The sequence below is a fragment of the Mus musculus genome, chromosome 1 (assembly GCF_000001635.26).
Source record: "Mus musculus strain C57BL/6J chromosome 1, GRCm38.p6 C57BL/6J".
Classification (NCBI taxonomy): Eukaryota; Metazoa; Chordata; class Mammalia; order Rodentia; family Muridae; genus Mus; species Mus musculus.
Genome location: NC_000067.6, coordinates 20516880 through 20536056, shown reverse-complemented (window position 1 = coordinate 20536056; position 19177 = coordinate 20516880). Strand labels below are relative to the sequence as shown.

Genomic DNA, 19177 nt, shown 5'->3' with positions numbered 1-19177 from the left:
CTTTGACTACCTTTGACAATTCTTTGATGGTAAGAGTTCTTTATGTGTCCCTTAAACTCTAGTGTCTTTGTCATGGACTTACATATTTCATTGTCATGACAATACATATTTCGGTCAGAAAGAGTTGCGGTAAAGTGCTTAAGATATGCACATCCTTTCACCAGGGTTGCTGGCTCTACCAAAAGGCCATTGAAATAGAAAACAGGGAGGGAATCTTGGGCTAGCTTTTTCAAGTACTTAGTTATGATACCTTGATGACTAAGATTTCCTTAGCTTCAAAATGCCCATTGTATTTCATCAGGGCGGTACATGGCAATTAGGTTCATCTGAATACTTGACACAAACCTAAGGTCACCTGGAATATGGAACTGCAGATGAAGAATTGCCCAGATCAGATTGTCCTTTAGGCATGTGTGTGAGATATTTTATTTTCTTCAAATTTTTCTATTTCTCTTCTTCTTTCTATTTATGGGTACCACATGTGTCCCTGTTACATGGAGCACAGGAACAGGTATCAGATTTCCTGGAACTGGAGTTATGGATGCTTCTAAACTACTGTATAGGTGCTGGGAACCAAACCCAGGTCCTCTATAAGAGCAGCAAGTGCTCTGAACCACTCCTCTGAAGCACTTTCTTGGTAGATAATTGATAAATCAAGACTCAGCTAGTTGTGGGTGGTGGCATCCCAAGGGTGGGTGGACCTGGGGTAAACAGGAAAGAAATAAGCCAGGGATGGGAAATAAATCAGCAGTGTTTCAGGGTCTCTGCTTCAGTTCCTGTTCTGGGTTCTTGTATTAGGAGCTCCTGCCTCAACTTCCCTTGATGATTGTAACCAACAAGCCCAAGAAACCCTTTCCTCCCCAAGTTGACTTTGGTCAGTATTTTATTATAGAAACATAAAGCAAACTAGGGCTCTGGGAAGTTCAAATGGGATGATGGTGTAAAGGTGCTCTGTAGGTGAGGAACTGTTGGAATTGTACAGTACCTACTGGAGATGTTGATTTTTGCTTTTATCAACACAAAAGTAGAGGATGGAGAAAAGAACACAGGACACTGCAGGTTAGGAAGACAATTAAACCTCCAAATTACTTAATTTTCCTTATAGGAATAAAAGTTAGCAAAATTGTTTCAGCAATTTTGCATTGTTGATGCCCTTGAAATTTTAGGCTGTACCTCTGTTAAAAGAATTGTTAGAAACTTCATAAAAAACAGATAACTGTTAAAATTCTTAGAGAATTATTTTCAGGGCTGACTTTATTTAATCATAAAAGAATGTAGTGATTGATGCCAAAAGTCCAGAAGTAAATATATTCTTCTTGACACAGGAGGTGAGATTCTGTTCCTTGGGATGTCACTGCTGGTGAACTACACAGATCTGGATGTGCAAATCCATGTGCAGGATACTTCTGCTCAGGTCCTTTCACAGACAGCGTGGGGACTGGAGGTAGTGTTGCCTCCACTAGTACCTGGCATCCATGTGATTTCAGCATTCATCAATGGAGTCAGTATTCGTTCACAAGGGTAAGGTCAACACTGTGGTTGAACTTGGGTCTGTTTGATGGACTACCACCTCATCTGGGAAATTCTATTTTGAATTAAACATCTTCTCTTTTCCATGTAAAGTGAGGTAATAAGAATGAGAATTACAAACATATGAATGAGTCTTCAAGCCTTGTGGACAATTCACTCCTCAGACCAATGGAGGAGAAAATGTTGGGTTACTTGTTGGAGAAAGGGAAATCTCTGGAAGTTGGTTGAGGAGGGAATAGGGTGGACATTTGTGTCTAGAGAAGGTAAGCCTTTAGTGGAACACTTTAAGATTTTGTCTGAGGCTTTGAATTAATGGTTTACAGTAGCTGGATAAGCCATGCCTCCTGCCTGACTTTTACCTCTGTACCTTGAAAGTCCTCTAGATTTTTTTCAAGAAATTCTCTCTCCCTAATCTAGGAAGTATCTAACCTGTGTGAAACTGAGACTGATGAAGCCACAGGTCCAGGACAATGCTTCAGTCTTCTCTCCCTATTTCTTCTCTATGAACAAGACCACTGATACTTGCTCTCCATCATGGGTCCTCCCTTTGCAAACATCTCTCCATATGCTTTTGCTTATTTCCATGATACTTTCTAACACCACCCATCTTCTCTAGGGTTGATCTCTATATCCAGTACCTCACTGAAGTTTTCAGCGTGGAACCTTGCTCTGGGTCTCTCTTGGGTGAGTGATTCTGGCATTGCACATAATTTATCCAGCTAGTTGTTTTTCTGAATAGTCAGATTTCATTTCTGGACTAATGATCAGGTGAGGTCAGGGCTTCAGGGGCCAGGTAAAGAAATTTCCTTTGGTTCTCAGATGAACAATGGGTCTTATGTGAAGTGTGAAGAGTTGTGGGACTTCAGCTCTGTGAGTTTGGGAAATTAAAGAGTATAAAAAGGAGAGGTAGTTGATTTTTGTTTTCTACTGGAAATGTGGAAACATACAGTGGATAGCACACTCCAGCATCCAATGAACAGCACAATCAAGCATCCAGTAGATATTACATTCAATAATCAAGTGGACATCACACTTAGTCATCCAGTGGACACTACATTTAAGCATCCAATGGATACCACACTTTAGCATCCAATAGACAGCACACTCAAGCATCCTGTAGACACCACTATTAAGCTTCAAGTCAACACTACATTCAAGCACCCAGTGGACACCAAACTCAAGCACCTAATAGCCAGTATACTCAAGCATCCAATGGACATGACAGTCATTCAGCAAATACCACACTCAATCATCCTGTGGACACCATACTCAAGCAGGTATTAGGAAGAAAAGGGTAGGCTTCCTGCAACAATTATTTTTTACATTATATATGCATAGTAATGAGGGAGGAGCCTTCAGTGTCTCCACTTTCCTCCTAGGATTAAAGACAAAGGAGGAAAATAGAAAAACAAATGAAGTGTGGAAAATGTAAGAACTACATAGAATGTTACATCAGATACTATAACAGATGGCAAGAAAATGAAAGAATTCAATTTTCACTCACATATAAGTTGATAGTAGTATAGATGTCTAAGACACATAAATGTACTCTAAAATTTTGTCTTAAATATTAAAAAAAACCAGTTTTGGGATTTGAAGTGATGGCCAGTGATTACAATCACTTGTTGCTCTTATAGAGGACTGGGTTCAGTCCCCAGCTCACATTGGTCTGTAATTCCAGTTTCAGAGGATCTGTCATATCTTCTTCTGGCCTCCATGGGCACAGAATACAGTGGCACACAGACATACACATAGGCAAAATACCCATGTAATGGAATACATGTCACATGAAAGCAGAAGACGTGGCTATTTGAGAGAGGTAGATCCAGCAAGAGGGTAGGAAGAAGGATAGACTGTTGAAGGACCTGGGAAGGGAAATGAATAAGAACAAAGTAAAATGACATACAGTATTAAAAATGTTGTATTTAAACCCATGACTCTATGTGGTAACTTAAAAACAAAATCAGTAGAAAAAAATATTTTTTCCACATAGGCAATGAAAGGAAACTACAGAAAGAGGTGTGAGACACTGAAAGCAGACTACCCTTATGCCAGATTTTAAAAGTTAAATTACCTCTGAATTATAGGTGCACTTTAACTTTTCTTACTTTGTTTTTTTTTTTTTTTTCAAAATGATTTAAGAACCTTTTTCTTGTTGCTTGTTACTGACAGCCTTGAAAAGTAATTCTTAGGACTATTGTTTTTGAGTGTTTTATCTACACCCAATTGTAGTCAGGGAAGTCTGAATGAAAGATACTAGTTCAAGAAGAACTCACAACTCAAATAACCTATAATAAAACTGTTTATTATAATAATTTACCTTAACACCATGCTAATTAGATAATGTAAAGTTTTTTGTTTGTTTGTTTGTTTGTTTGTTTGCTTGGGTTTGGTTTGGTTTTCTTGAATCAGGATGACTCCCCGAGGATGTTCGGCTATTTCTGGCTTGGTAACATATGTCAGACATAATGGAGTAGCTAGTATCTGTTCCAGGTAGTTTAAGATATTATTTTTAAAGAGAATATTTTATGCTATAAAAAGATATACTTGAAACCCAGATGTGCTAAATCACACCTATGATTGAAGCATTGGAAGTCCAAGGCAAAATGATCCTGAGTTTGAATTCAACTTGCTCAGAGGAGAAGGGGTTGGTGATGGGGGAGGGACTCTGTGAAGGGGGACAAGAAAGGGGAACAGCAACTGTGATGTAATAAATGAATGAATAAATAAATAAATAAATAAATAAATAAATAAATCCTGTTTCATAAAAAATCTTGAAAAGTGTTTTTTTTTCCCATTTTTTATTAGGTATTTAGCTCATTTAAATTTCCAATGCTATACCAAAAGTCCCCCATACCCACCCACCTCCACTCCCCTACTCACCCACTCCCCCTTTTTGGCCCTGGTGTTCCCCTGTACTGGGGCATATAAAGTTTGCGTGTCCAATGGGCCTCTCTTTCCAGTGATGGCCGACTAGGTCATCTTTTGATACATATGCAGTTAGAGTCAAGAGCTCCGGGATACTGGTTAGTTCATAATGTTGTTCCACCTATAGGGTTGCAGACCCCTTTAGCTCCTTGGGTACTTTCTCTAGCTCCTCCATTGAGAGCCCTGTGATCCATCCATTAGCTGACTGTGAGCATCCACTTCTGTGTTTGCTAGGCCCCAGCATAGTCTCACAAGAGACAGCTACATCTGGGTCCTTTCGATAAAATCTTGCTAGTGTATGCAATGGTGTCAGTGTTTGGATGCTGATTATGGGGTGGATCCCTGGATATGGCAGTCTCTACATGGTCCATCCTTTCATCACAGCTCCAAACTTTGTCTCTGTAACTCCTTCCATGGGTGTTTTGTTCCCACTTCTAAGGAGGGGCATAGTGTCCACACTTCAGTCTTCATTTTTCTTGAGTTTCATGTGTTTAGGAAATTGTATCTTATATCTTGGGTATCCTAGGTTTTGGGCTAATATCCACTTATCAGTGAGTACATATTGTGTGAGTTCCTTTGTGAATGTGTTACCTCACTCAGGATGATGCCCTCCAGGTCCATCCATTTGGCTAGGAATTTCATAAATTCATTCTTTTTAATAGCTGAGTAGTACTCCATTGTGTAGATGTACCACATTTTCTGTATCCATTCCTCTGTTGAGGGGCATCTGGGTTCTTTCCAGCTTCTGGCTATGATAAATAAGGCTGCTATGAACATAGTGGAGCATGTGTCCTTCTTACCAGTTGGGGCATCTTCTGGATATATGCCCAGGAGAGGTATTGCTGGATCCTCCGGTAGTACTATGTCCAATTTTCTGAGGAACCGCCAGACTGATTTCCAGAGTGGTTGTACAAGCCTGCAATCCCACCAACAATGGAGGAGTGTTCCTCTTTTTCCACATCCACGCCAGCATCTGCTGTCACCTGAATTTTTGATCTTAGCCATTCTGACTGGTGTGAGGTGGAATCTCAGGGTTGTTTTGATTTGCATTTCCCTGATGATTAAGGATGTTGAACATTTTTTCAGGTGCTACTCTGCCATTCGGTATTCCTCAAGTGAGAATTCTTTGTTCAGTTCTGAGCCCCATTTTTTAATGGGGTTATTTGATTTTCTGAAGTCCACCTTCTTGAGTTCTTTATATATGTTGGATATTAGTCCCCTATCTGATTTAGGATAGGTAAAGATCCTTTCCCAATATGTTGGTGGTCTTTTTGTCTTATTGACGGTGTATTTTGCCTTGCAGAAACTTGGAGTTTCATGAGGTCCCATTTGTCAATTCTCGATCTTAAAGCACAAGCCATTGCTGTTCTGTTCAGGAATTTTTCCCCTGTACCCATATCTTCAAGGCTTTTCCCCACTTTCTCCTTTATAAGTTTCAGTGTCTCTGGTTTTATGTGAAGTTTCTTGATCCACTTAGATTTGACCTTAGTACAAGGAGATAAGTATGGATCGATTTGCATTCTTCTACATGATGACAACCAGTTGTGCCAGCACCAATTGTTGAAAATGCTGTCTTTCTTCCACTGGATGGTTTTAGCTCCCTTGTCGAAGATCAAGTGACCATAGGTGTGTGGGTTCATTTCTGGTTCTTCAATTCTATTCCATTGGTCTACTTGTCTGTCTCTATAACAGTACCATGCAGTTTTTATCACAATTGCTCTGTAGTAAAGCTTTAGGTCAGGCATGGTGATTCCACCAGAGGTTCTTTTATCCTTGAGAAGAGTTTTTGCTATCCTCGGTTTTTTGTTATTCTAGATGAATTTGCAAATTGCCCTTTCTAATTCGTTGAAGAATTGAGTTGGAATTTTGATGGGGATTGCATTGAATCTGTAGATTGCTTTTGGCAAGATAGCCATTTTTACAATGTTGATCCTGCCAATCCATGAGCATGGGAGATCTTTTCATCTTCTGAGATCTTCTTTAATTTCTTTCTTCAGAGACTTGAAGTTTTTATCATACAGATCTTTCACTTCCTTAGTTAGAGTCACTCCGAGATATTTTATATTATTTGTGGCTATTGAGAAGGGTGTTGTTTCCCTAATTTCTTTCTCAGCCTGTTTATTCTTTGTGTAGAGAAAGGCCATTGACTTGTTTGAGTTTATGTTATATCCAAGTACTTCACCGAAGCTGTTTATCAGGTTGAGGAGTTCTCTGGTGGAATTTTTAGGGTCACTTATATATACTATCATATCATCTGCAAAAAGTGATATTTTGACTTCCTCTTTTCCAATTTGTATCCCCTTGATCTCCTTTTGTTGTCGAATTGCTCTGGCTAGGACTTCAAGTACAATGTTGAATAGGTATGGAGTGAGTGGACAGCCTTGTCTAGTCCCTGATTTTAGTGAATTGCTTCCAGCTTCTCTCCATTTACTTTGATGTTGGCTGCTGGTTTGCTGTAGATTGCTTTTATCATGTTTAGGTATGGGCCTTGAATTCCTGATCTTTCCAAAACTTTTATCATGAATGGGTGTTGGATCTTGTCAAATGCTTTTTCTGCATCGAACGAGATGATCATGTGGTTTTTGTCTTTGAGTTTGTTTATATAATGGATTACATTGATGGATTTTCGTATATTAAACCATCCCTGCATCCCTGGAATAAAAACTACTTGGTCAGGATGGATGATTGCTTTAATGTGTTCTTGGATTCGGTTATGGAGAATTTTATTGAGGATTTTTGCATTGATATTCATAAGAGAAATTGGTCTGAAGTTCTCTTTGTTGGATCTTTCTGTGGTTTAGGTATCAGAGTAATAGTGGCTTCATAAAATGAGTTGGGTAGAGTACCTTCTACTTCTATTTTGTGAAATAGTTTGTGCAGAACTGGAATTAGATCTTCTTTGAAGTTCTGATAGAACTCTGCACTAAACCCGTCTGGTCCTGGGCTTTTTTTGGCTGGGAGACTATTAATAACTGCTTCTATTTCTTTAGGGGATATGGGACTGTTTAGATGGTCAACTTGATCCTGATTCAACTTTGGTACCTGGTATCTGTCCAGAAATTTGTCCATTTCGTCCAAGTTTTCCAGTTTTGTTGAGTATAGCCTTTTGTAGAAGGATCTGATGGTGTTTTGGATTTCTTCAGAATCTGTTGTTATGTCTCCCTTTTCATTTCTGATTTTGTTAATTAGGATTTTGTCCATGTGCCCGCTAGTGAGTCTAGCTAAGGGTTTATCTATCTTGTTGATTTTCTCAAAGAACCAATTCCTCATTTGGCTAATTCTTTGAATAGTTCTTCTTGTTTCCACTTGGTTGATTTCACCCCTGAGTTTGATTATTTCCTGCTGTCTACTCCTCTTGGGTGAATTTGCTTCCTTTTTTTCTAGAGCTTTTAGATGTGTTGTCAAGCTGCTAGTATGTGCTCTCTCCTGTTTCTTCTTGGAGGCACTCAGAGCTATGAGTTTCCCTCTTAGAAATGCTTTCATTGTGTCCCATATGTTTGGGTACGTTGTGGCTTCATTTTCATTAAACTCTAAAAAGTCTTTAATTTCTTTCTTTATTCATTCCTTGACCAAGGTATCATTGAGAAAAGTGTTGTTCATTTTCCACGTGAATGTTGGCTTTCCATTATTTATGTTGTTATTGAAGATCAGCCTTAGTCCATGGCGTTCTGATAGGATGCATGGGACAATTTCAATATTTTTGTATTTGTTAAGGTCTGTTTTGTGACCAATTATATGGTCAATTTTGGAGAAGGTACTATGAGGTGCTGAGAAGAAGGTATATCCTTTTGTTTTAGGATAAACGTTCTGTAGATATCTGTTAAATCCATTTGTTTCATAACTTCTGTTATGAAACAAATGGATTTAACAGATATCTGTGTCCCTGTTTAGTTTCTGTTTCCAAGATCTGTCCCTTGATGAAAGTGGTGTGTTGAAGTCTCCCACTATTATTGTGTGAGGTGCAATGTGTGCTTTGAGCTTTACTAAAGTGTCTTTAATGAATGTGGCTGCCCTTGCATTTGGAGCGTAGATATTCAGAATTGAGAGTTCCTCTTGGAAGATTTTACCTTCGATGAGTATGAAGTGTGAGGGACACTTGTCTTTTTTGATAACTTTGGGTTGGAAGTCGATTTTATCCGATATTAGAATGGCTAAGCCAGCTTGTTTCTTCAGACCATTTGCTTGGAAAATTGTTTTCCAGCCTTTCACTCTGAGGTAGTGTCTGTCTTTTTCCCTGAGATGGGTTTCCTGTAAGCAGCAGAATGTTGGGTCTTGTTTGTGTAGCCATTCTGTTAGTCTGTGTCTTTTTATTGGGGAATTGAGTCCATTGATATTAAGAGATATTAAGGAAAGTAATTGTTGCTTCCTTTTATTTTTGTTGTTAGAGTTGGCATTCTGTTCTTGTGGTTGTCTTCTTTTTGGTTTGTTGAGGTATCATTTTCTTGCTTTTTCTAGGTTGTGGTTTCTGTCCTTGTATTGGTTTTTTTCTGTTATTATCCTTTGAAGGGCTGGATTCGTGGAAAGATATTGTGTGAATTTGGTTTTGTCGTGGAATACTTTGGTTTCTCCATCTATGGTAATTGAGAGTTTGGCCGGGTATAGTAGCCTGGGCTGGCATTTGTGTTCTCTTAGTGTCTCTATAACATCTGTCCAGGGTCTTCTGGCTTTCATAGTCTCTGGTGAAAAGTCTGGTGTAATTCTGATAGGCCTTCCTTTATATGTTACTTGACCTTTCTCCCTTACTGCTTTTAATATTCTATCTTTATTTAGTGCATTTGTTGTTCTGATTATTATGTGTCGGGAGGAATTTCTTTTCTGGTCCAGTCTATTTGGAGTTCTCTAGGCTTCTTGTATGTTCATGGGCATCTCTTTCTTTATGTTTGGGAAGTTTTTTTCTATTATTTTGTTGAAGATATTAGCTGGCCCTTTAAATTGAAAATCTTCATTCTCATCAATTCCTATTATCCGTGGGTTTGGTCTTCTCATTGTGTCCTGGATTTCCTGGATGTTTTGAGTTAGGATCCTTTTGCATTTTGTATTTTTTTTTGACTGTTGTGTCGATGTTCTCTATGGAATCTTCTGCACCTGAGATTCTCTCTTCCATTTCTTGTATTCTGTTGCTGATGCTCGCATCTATGGTTCCAGATCTCTTTCCTAGGGTTTCTATCTCCGGCGTTACCTCGCTTTGGGTTTTTTTTTTTTTTTCTGTGTCTACTTTCCTTTTTAGTTCTAGTATGGTTTTGTTCATTTCCATCACCTGTTTGGTTGTGTTTTCCTGCTTTTCTTTAAGGGCCTGTAACTCTTTAGCAGTGCTCTCCTGTAATTCTTTAAGTGACTTATGAAAGTCCTTCTTGATGTCCTCTATCATCATCATGAGAAATGTTTTTAAATCTGGGTCTAGATTTTCGGTTGTGTTGGGGTGCCCAGGACTAGGTGGGGTGGGAGTGCTGCGTTCTGATGATGGTGAGTGGTCTTGATTTCTGTTAGTAGGATTCTTACGTTTGCCTTTCGCCATCTGGTAATCTCTGAAGCTAGCTGTTATAGTTGTGTCTGTTAAGAGCTTGTTCTTCAGGTGACTCTGTTAGCCTCTATAAGCAGACCTGGGAGGCTAGCTCTCTCCTTAGTTTCAGTGGGCGGAGTATTCTCTGCAGGCAAGCTCTCTTCTTGCAGGAAAGGTACCCAGATATCTGGTGTTCGAACCTGCCTCCTGGCAGAAGTTGTGTTCCACTCACCAGAGGTCTTAGGATCCCGTGTGGAATCCTGTGTGGGCCCTTGTGGGTGTCGGGCGATTCCGCTGGCAAGGTACCCCGGTGCTCGAGGGCAGCGGAAGGGACTTGTGCCCCAGGTCAGGCCCGGGTAGTCTGCTTCCCTAATTACCGCAGTCTCAGGTTCCTCGCGATTGGATTGGGGCAGACGCTGTGTTCTACTCACCAGAGGTCTTAGGATCCTGTGGGGAATCCTGTGTGGCCCTTGCGGGTGTCAGGCGATTCCGCTGGCAAGGTACCCTGGTGCTCTAGTGGAGTGGAAGGCTTGAAAAGTGTTCTTTTTTTTTTTTCCATTTTTTATTAGGTATTTAGCTCATTTACATTTCCAATGCTATACCAAAAGTCCCCCATATCCACCCACCCCCACTCTCCTACCCACCCACTCCCCCTTTTTGGCCCTGGCGTTCCCCTGTACTGGGGCATATAAAGTTTGCAAATCCAATGGGCCTCTCTTTCCAGTGATGGCCGACTAGGCCATCTTTTGATACATATGCAGCTAGAGTCAAGAGCTCCGGGGTACTGGTTAGTTCATAATGTTGTTCCACCTATAGGGTTGCAGATCCCTTTAGCTCCTTGGGTACTTTCTCTAGCTCCTCCATTGGGAGCCCTGTGATCCATCCATTAGGTGACTGTGAGCATCCACTTCTGTGTTTGCTAGGCCCCGGCATAGTCTCACAAGAGACAGCTACATCTGGGTCCTTTTGATAAAATCTTGCTAGTGTATGCAATGGTGTCAGCGTTTGGATGCTGATTATGGGGTGGATCCCTGGATATGGCAGTCTCTACATGGTCCATCCTTTCATCTCAGCTCCAAACTTTGTCTCTGTAACTCCTTCCAAGGGTGTTTTGTTCCCAATTCTAAGGAGGGGCATAGTGTCCACACTTCAGTCTTCATTCTTCTTGAGTTTCATGTGTTTAGCAAATTGTATCTTATATCTTGGGTATCCTAGGTTTGGGGCTAATATCCACTTATCAGTGAGTACATATTGTGTGAGTTCCTTTGTGAATGTGTTACCTCACTCAGGATGATGCCCTCCAGGTCCATCCATTTGGCTAGGAATTTCATAAATTCATTCTTTTTAATAGCTGAGTAGTACTCCATTGTGTAGATGTACCACATTTTCTGTATCCATTCCTCTGTTGAGGGGCATTTGAAAAGTGTTCTTATAAAACAATTTGAATCACTGTGCTGCTATGTGAATTTTGTCATATCTGAGTACTGGCCTAGTGATCAGATATTTAGTCATGATGAGGATAAAATTTGTGCACCCTACTTTTGACTTATTGTAGCAGACCTGTACAAGTGATGCAGTTCTTATTTGGAATATTAGTTTTTACATTTATTTGTGTGTGTGTGTGTGTTTGTATTTGTCTGTCTGTCTGTCTGTCTGTGTATAAGCACATCCCCAGTGGGCATGTGGAGGTCAGAAGTCAGTTTTCTCTTTTTGTCATGTGGGTCCTCAGGAATCAATCCCTGGTTGGCCACACCAAAAAGGCCTTTGCTGTTGAGGCTTTCAGCTGACAGGAATATTACCTTTTAATTTGTGTCTTTTATGTTTACACTTTAGGTGGAACTCTCCTCAGTCTCTTAGGAACAGGACTGGGCAGAGACCCAGCTCTGATTCGGGTGCTTGTGGACAATCATCCTTGTGATATTGTGAACTTAACGGAAGTGAACATTTGGTGTGAGACTCCTCCAGCTGTACTACCACCCAGGGCAGATGTTCTCACTGTCCTAGCCTCTGTGGAGATCTGGGCTGGCAACACTTCCTTCTTCCATGGACCAAGCTTGGTGGGGAAGGGCTTTACCTTCACATATGAAGCAGCAGCAACACCAGTGGTCACTGCTATGTGGGGAGAATTCAGGAACAACAGTGTGAGGTTTTATGTGGAAGGAAGTAACATCTCTGACTCAGTCATTCTTTTGGGGTCCTTGAAATGTGAACTTGAAGTACAATTTTTTGGTGATAGCATGAACTTGTCTGGGTGCTTTTTTCCTCTCCATAGTTTGGAAGCCGGGGTCTATACTCTCCAAGTTCGTCACAAGAGGATGGGGTTTGCCAATATGTCTGTGGTGCCTCAGAAATTTGAGTTGTCACCTCAGATTATTGCCATCTTCCCAACACATGGGTCTAAATGTGGTGGGACAGTACTTACTGTGAAGGGCATGGCCTTCAGTTCCAGAAAGAGGTCAGTTCATGTTGACATTTCAGGCCCTTTTGCTTGCATGATTTTGAGTTTGGAAGACCACACAGTCCTATGCCAGACCAGATTTGTGGGTGACCAATTTTCTGAAGCATCACTGGCTCTAAACATCACAGTTCTGGTCAATGGGCTGACCAGCAAGTGTAAGGGGAACTGTACACTCTTCATAGAGGAAGCAGCAACTCCTATTGTGGATGCTTTGACTATAAGCATCAGTGGGTCTCTAACCATGGTGCTGATGAGAGGCCGGAGGTTAGCTACCACTGCTGATGAGCCAATAGCATTTGTGGATGATCAACTTCCCTGCCACACAACATTCTTCAATACCAGCCATGTGGCATGCCAGATAAGAGATTTGGCCCCAGGCTTCCACTATCTGTCAGCTGTTCATACAAGTGCTGGATATGCTTGCCTCAATAGTGTTTCTAGAAACTTCTTCATCGTGCCTCAGGTGCTTGATTATTTTCCTAAGGACTTTAGCATCCATGGTGGAAGTCTCTTGACGATAAAAGGCACAGCCCTGCGAGGATGGAAAGCTACAGTTGTCTATGTTGGCCGGCAGGCTTGTCTAACAGTGAACTTCAGCTCTGACTTCATCCAGTGCATTGTTCCTGCAGGAAATGGCTCTGCTGCTCTGGAAATTGATGTGAATGGAGTTTTATACCACATAGGACTTGTTGATTACAGCAGTATCTTCACCCCAGAATTGCTTTCTGTTTCACGGAGCCAAGACATCTTAACCTTTACAGTGGCCCGGATCTCAGGGGCTGCAAATGTTGACATTTTTATTGGGACATCACCGTGTCTAGGTGTTGCTGGCAACCGTACAGTTCTCCAGTGCATGGTCCCTCTGCTTCCTGCTGGGGAGTATCTTGTCACAGGTTATGATCACAGCCGAGGGTGGGCCTCATCCACTCTCATTCTTGTGCTGAGAGCCACTGTGACCTCAGTGACCAAGAACTATGGTAAGTAGAGAATATAAGACAGAATATTTCTCTATAAAGTGAATTAATTGTTAGTCTCAGTTCTAGGAAGAGAGGTACCAACATCACTAGAGGATAACAAAGACAAAACAAAACAAAAAAAAAAAAAAGAAAAAAGAAAGATAGGCCCTAGGTGACCCCTTGAGCCCTTATAGTCACAGGTCACAGGGTCTTCTTCAGGCCTATCTTGTGAGGTCTCATATATTTATCTTCATTTTTCATCATAGAAATTCCACATATTTCCAAAGTATTTGATTTTATTTTAATTTCAAGCAACCACTTCTTCACTGAACAAGTGTTTTATATTTAATATCAGTTGCTAAAGCTCATTATTTGACTGTAGAAGAGTATAAATGTGTTCACCTATTTTAGACATATACTGATTTGTATTTAAAACAAGTTCACATTCAGTAGCATTGATTTTTTGCTGTCTTGTAATGGTTCACAGGTGAATTCATACTCCACCAATAATATGCCAGTGCCATAGTGCAAGTGTGCTGGTTAAATGTAAACAAATATTTATTTTCTATTTTATGTGTATGTATGTGTGCCTAGGTGGATATATGTGCACTCAAGGTGCCCATGGAGGCTGGAAAAGGGCATCAGATCTCTAGGCAATGGTGTTACAGGCAGTGTGAGCTGCCAATGGTGGGTGCTGTAACCAAACTCCAGCCTTCTGGTAGGGGACTGAGTGCTCTTAACCCTGTGTCATCTCTACGGCTTCCAACTTTATTCTTTTTCTTTTAGATACACTGGCATTTGTTTAGTTTTTTTTCCTTTTAAAGTCTCTGTTCACTTACTTTGCTGAAGTAGTTCAATCATGATTGCGATTTAAAAACATGGAGGAAATCATTCAATTCCTATTGTTGGGGCAATACCCATGATATTTCATAGACACTTGGCTTCTGCTGAGTGGGATTCTGTTAGGATCAGGATTTGCATTTGGGGGCAGTGGTTAATATTGCTAATGTAGCTTTGCTTTTTCTAAGATTTGGCTTCCTTACTTAATAAAAGACTTTAGGCTGGATAGTCTATAAATTCTTCTCTCTATTCTTCAAGAAACGATATTTTTTAATGGTGAAAAAGTACCATAAAATGCACCTACAGCGGGAGACATCACCCTTGAGTGGTTGAGCTTCTGAGAAAGGACCTCCCTTCCTCTAATGCAGTGGCTCTCACCCTTCCTAATGCTGCAACTCACCCTTTAATACAGTTCCTCAATGTTATGGTGACCCTCAACCATAAAATTATTTTTGTTATTTCACAACTGTAGTCTTGCTACAGTTCCCTATGAAAGGGTTCTTTGACCCCAAAAGAATCGCTGCTCTAGTGGAGACTGAATCTCTGCATCTCTGAGTGACCCAGCAATCTGGACTAACTTTGCTTACCTAAGAACTTTAAAACATGTCTTTACTGTGTCAATTATTGATAGTGGCAGAAGTGGAACAGTAATTGGAGGTATTAGATGTTAAACTCTTGATTGAGGAAATTTGTATAATGAGGTTCTAGTTATCTATCAACATGAAATGGAATCTATGAAGGTCTGGAAAAATATCTGTGCAGTAATTTTAAGTAAATGAAAGAGCTTCAGGATAATATGCACATAATGAACCCTTTCTAAATAATGTATATATTATATATACATATATTATACACACACATACATGCACACACATATAAATACATGTTATATATACATGATATATATACATGTTATATATACATGCTTTATATATGTGTTATATATGTATATTTATGTATATATATAAAATGTACACACACACATATATACATATATACATATATACATATATACATATATATATATTATATAAGCAGTGGTTAATGTAGCTAATATAGCCTTGCTTGCATATATATGTTATATATGTTTTATATATATATATATACATGTTTGATTGTGATTTAAAAACATAGAGGGGATCATTCAATCTATATATATACATATATATATATATACATATATATATATCACATATATACACATAGATATAATGTTTGCTAAAGAGTCGTACATAGGTGGTTAGAAGAAAATCTTTTGTTTCCATTTTATGCTTTTTTGGTATAGAAATAATTTTTGGTATAGAAAAACTCAAAGCGGTAAATTAGCTATTTATACATTGTGACTATAGTTTTTAAACACTGCCCAACACACACAAAAAAGCTGCATGTCAGAGCCAAGCAGAGAGGCGCATGGAGGTGCTGGGATCAGCCGTACACATTGTGTGGGGGTTGAGAAGGCTGAATAGCAAGGGAATGATGCTTGAACTTTGTGTGCAATATGCCAAGTCTTGCCTCATCAGTGATGCGCCTGGGATTTGTCTCTGAAGGTTGCCTGGGTGGAAGGCTTTTGCATGTGCTCGGAGCAGGATTTTCTCCAGGGAACATCTCAGCTGCCGTATGTGGTGCTCCATGCCAAGTCTTGGCTAATGCGACAGTGTCTGCCTTCAGCTGCTTGGTTCTGCCCCTGCATGGTAAGAAAAAAACCACATGTAAACATTTTTAAAGATCATATCCTTTGGTCCTTTCTATTTCTGTTTTGCTACTATACTGACTACTACTGAGAGTAGAATTTCCTCTTTTCTATCAAAGATGGTAGACCCTTGGGCCTGAGGAGGTGGCTCAGTGGCTAAATTGCTGGCTTTGTAAGAATGAGAACTTGAGTTTAGAAACTGCACCAATTGTTTATTGTAATGGTACATGACTATAACCCAGGAGTGGCTGGAGGTGCAGAGACATGTGAATGCCCAGAACTCGCTGAGTAGGCATTTCAGCTGAAAGGTAAACTCTGGTTCAATAAATCTGTCTTAAAAATAAGGTGAAGAGTGATGAAGACACTTGAAGCCAACTTCTGAACTCCATGCACACACCTAGGCCAGTGTATCAGCCTACACACATACATAACCTCCCATACTCAGCCATGTACAGCTTACACATGCATATAACACTTACATAGACAAAAAGAATATCATTAGGAATCATTTTGTTGATTGTTTTGTTTTGGCTGACTGGTTCTACCCTAGATCTCTGGGCTAGCCAGTTTCTGGTTCCTGGCCATCCAGGAAATGTTGGGCATGGGCTTCAAGTTAAACCAGTCATTGGTTGGCTTCATCCACATGTTTTACAAACACTATTGCCTCAACATATGCTACAGGTAAGATGGAGTGTAGGTCAAGGATTTGGTTGTTGGGTTGTCCAGGTTTTTCCTTCCGTAGCCTTCAGAGTACCTTCCAATACCAAAGAGACTAGAATGTAGTGCTGAAGGCTCCATGTGGGAACTAGCTCAACCTCTCTATGTTCAGTGAGCTGTGTGGATGTTGTCCTTGGCAATGGGGCTCCACTGTCATGTTTTGTTCTAGCATCAGCCTGGGTTATTTGGGGATTTCCAAAGGACCTTCTTTCCTAGAAACTCAAGCAAATGAAGCCCTGACCCACCACTGGAAGCCTTGCTTAGCTACAAAGGATAGCCACTTCAGACTCCCTATCCTCCATTGCTAGGAGTCCTAACTAGGGTCACCCTTATAGATTCCCAGAAGTTTCCGTTGCCCTAGTTTTCCACACCACCCCCAAATGCTCCTAGCTGTGTCTTTCCAAATTCTCTCCTTCCATCCCTTCCCCCTAACCTGATCTCTTCTGATCCTGTCTCCTCTTGCCTCAGTCTACCCCAAATCTATTCTATTTCCCCTTTCAGGGAAATCCATGCATCTTTTCTAGAGCCTCCTTTTTACCTAATTTCTCTGGGTCTGTGGATTGTAGTGTGATTATCATTTAGTTAACAGCTAATACTCACTTATACATAAATAAATACCACATTTCTATTTCTGGATCTGGGTTACCCCACTCAGGATAATTTTTTTGTGGATGCATCCATTTGCTTTCAAATTTTATGATGTCATAGTTTTTAACAGCTGAGTAAATGTATCACATTTTCTTATCTATTCTTTGGTTGAGTGATGTCTAGATTGTTTTCAGCTTCTGGCTATTATGAATAAAACCCCAGTAAACATAGTTGATCAAGTGCCCTTATGTTAGGATAGTGTTCTTTGGCTATATGCCCTGGAGTGGTAGAACTGGGTCTTGAGGTAGATCAATTCCCAGTTTTTTGAGGAACCTACCATAGTGATTTTCACAGTGGCTGTACAAGTTTCTACTCTCACTGGCAATGGAGGAGTGTTCCCCTGTCCCACATCCTCGCCAGCATGAGCCATCTCTTGTGTTTTTGATCTTAGCCACTCCACAGGTGTAAGATGGAATCTCAAAGTAGTTTTGATTTGTATTTCCCTGATGGCTAAGGATACTGAGCATTTCTTTAAGTGTTTTCACCTATCAAAGATTTCTATACTGAGAATTCTGTGTTTATATATGTATCCCCATTTTAAATTGTATTATTTTGTCTTTGATATCTAGTATATCTCTCTCTGTCTGTCTGTCTGTCTGTCTCTGTGTGTGTCTATAGGGTCTTCAATTTCATCTTGTTAATCAACATGTCTGTTTTTATGCCACTACCATGCAGTTTTTATTACTATAGTTCTGCAGTACAACTTGAAATCAGGGTGATGGTATATCTAGAAATCCTCTTATTGTTCAGGATTATCTTAGCTATCTTGGAATTTTTGTTTCCTAAGTGAAGTAGAGAATTGTACTTTTAATGTCTGTAAAGCATTGTGTTGGTTTTTTTTTTTTTTTTTGGATGGGTATTGTGTTGAATCTGTATATTGCTTTGGTATGATAGCCATTTAAAAATCATTATCATATCAATTCTATTGATCCATAAGTATAGGAGATCTTTCCATCTTCTGATATTTTCTTTAATTTCTTTCCTCAAAGACTTGAAGTTTTTATTATACAAGTCTTTGAACTGCTTGGTTAGAGTTATCCCAAGACATTTTATATTATTTGGACCTATTGTGAATGGTGGTGTTTCCTGGATTTCTTTCGTAGTCCATTTGTTGTTTGTATACAGAAGGATATTGGTTTTGAGTTAATCTTGTATCCAGCCACTTTGTTGAAAGTGTTTATCAGCTGTAGGAATTTTTTGGTGGAACTTGGGGTCACTTATGGATACTGTCATATCATCTGCAAGTATCAATACTTCGGCTTCCCTCTTTCTAGTTTGTAAAACCTTGATCTCCTTTAGTTGCTTTTTTTGCTCTAGCTGAAACTTGAAGTACTATATTGAGTAGATATGAAGAGAGTGGACAATCTTATATTGTTTCTGATCTTAGTGGAATCGCTTCAATCTCTTTCCATTTAATTTGATGTTGGCTATAGGTTTGCTGTAAATTGCTTTATGTTTAGGTATGTTCCTTGAATCCCTAATCTCTCCAGGACTTTTACCATGAAAGGGTTTTGGATTTTGTCTAAGTTTTTTTTTTCTTTTTGTCTTTTTTTGTCAAAGGATCGTCTGCTGAGATGATCATGTGGTTTTATTCTTTCAGTTTGTTTGTAGTGGATTTCAATGACTGATTTTCATACACCGGACCATTCCTCCATCTCTGGGGTGGAGCCTACTAGACCCCTGTGGATGATTATTTTGATGTGTTCTTAGATTGGGCTTGCAAGTGTTTTATTGAGTAGTTTTTCATCTGTGCTCAAAAGGGAAATAGGTGTATAATTCTCTTTCATTTTTGAGTCTTTATGTGGTTTGGGTATCAGGATACCTATGGCCTCATCAAACAAATTTGACAATGTTCCTTCTGTTTCTATTTTGTGAATAAATTTGAGTAGCATTGGTATTAACTCTTCTTT

The 19177-nt window shown here is 39.7% G+C and overlaps 1 protein-coding gene across 4 annotated transcripts in view; it reads left to right on the top strand.

Annotated features, from left to right (window-relative positions):
• The window catches only part of Pkhd1 (polycystic kidney and hepatic disease 1), a 560304-nt gene that overhangs the window by 82026 nt on the left and 459101 nt on the right, over positions 1 to 19177 (top strand). For all 4 annotated transcript variants that reach the window (NM_153179.3, XM_011238384.3, XM_006495521.2 and 1 more), the window contains exons 30-33: positions 1326 to 1521; positions 2147 to 2214; positions 11792 to 13393; positions 15760 to 15903. In NM_153179.3, the coding sequence (NP_694819.2) occupies positions 1326 to 1521; positions 2147 to 2214; positions 11792 to 13393; positions 15760 to 15903 (2010 nt within the window). The remainder of the gene's footprint in view (positions 1 to 1325; positions 1522 to 2146; positions 2215 to 11791; positions 13394 to 15759; positions 15904 to 19177) is intronic.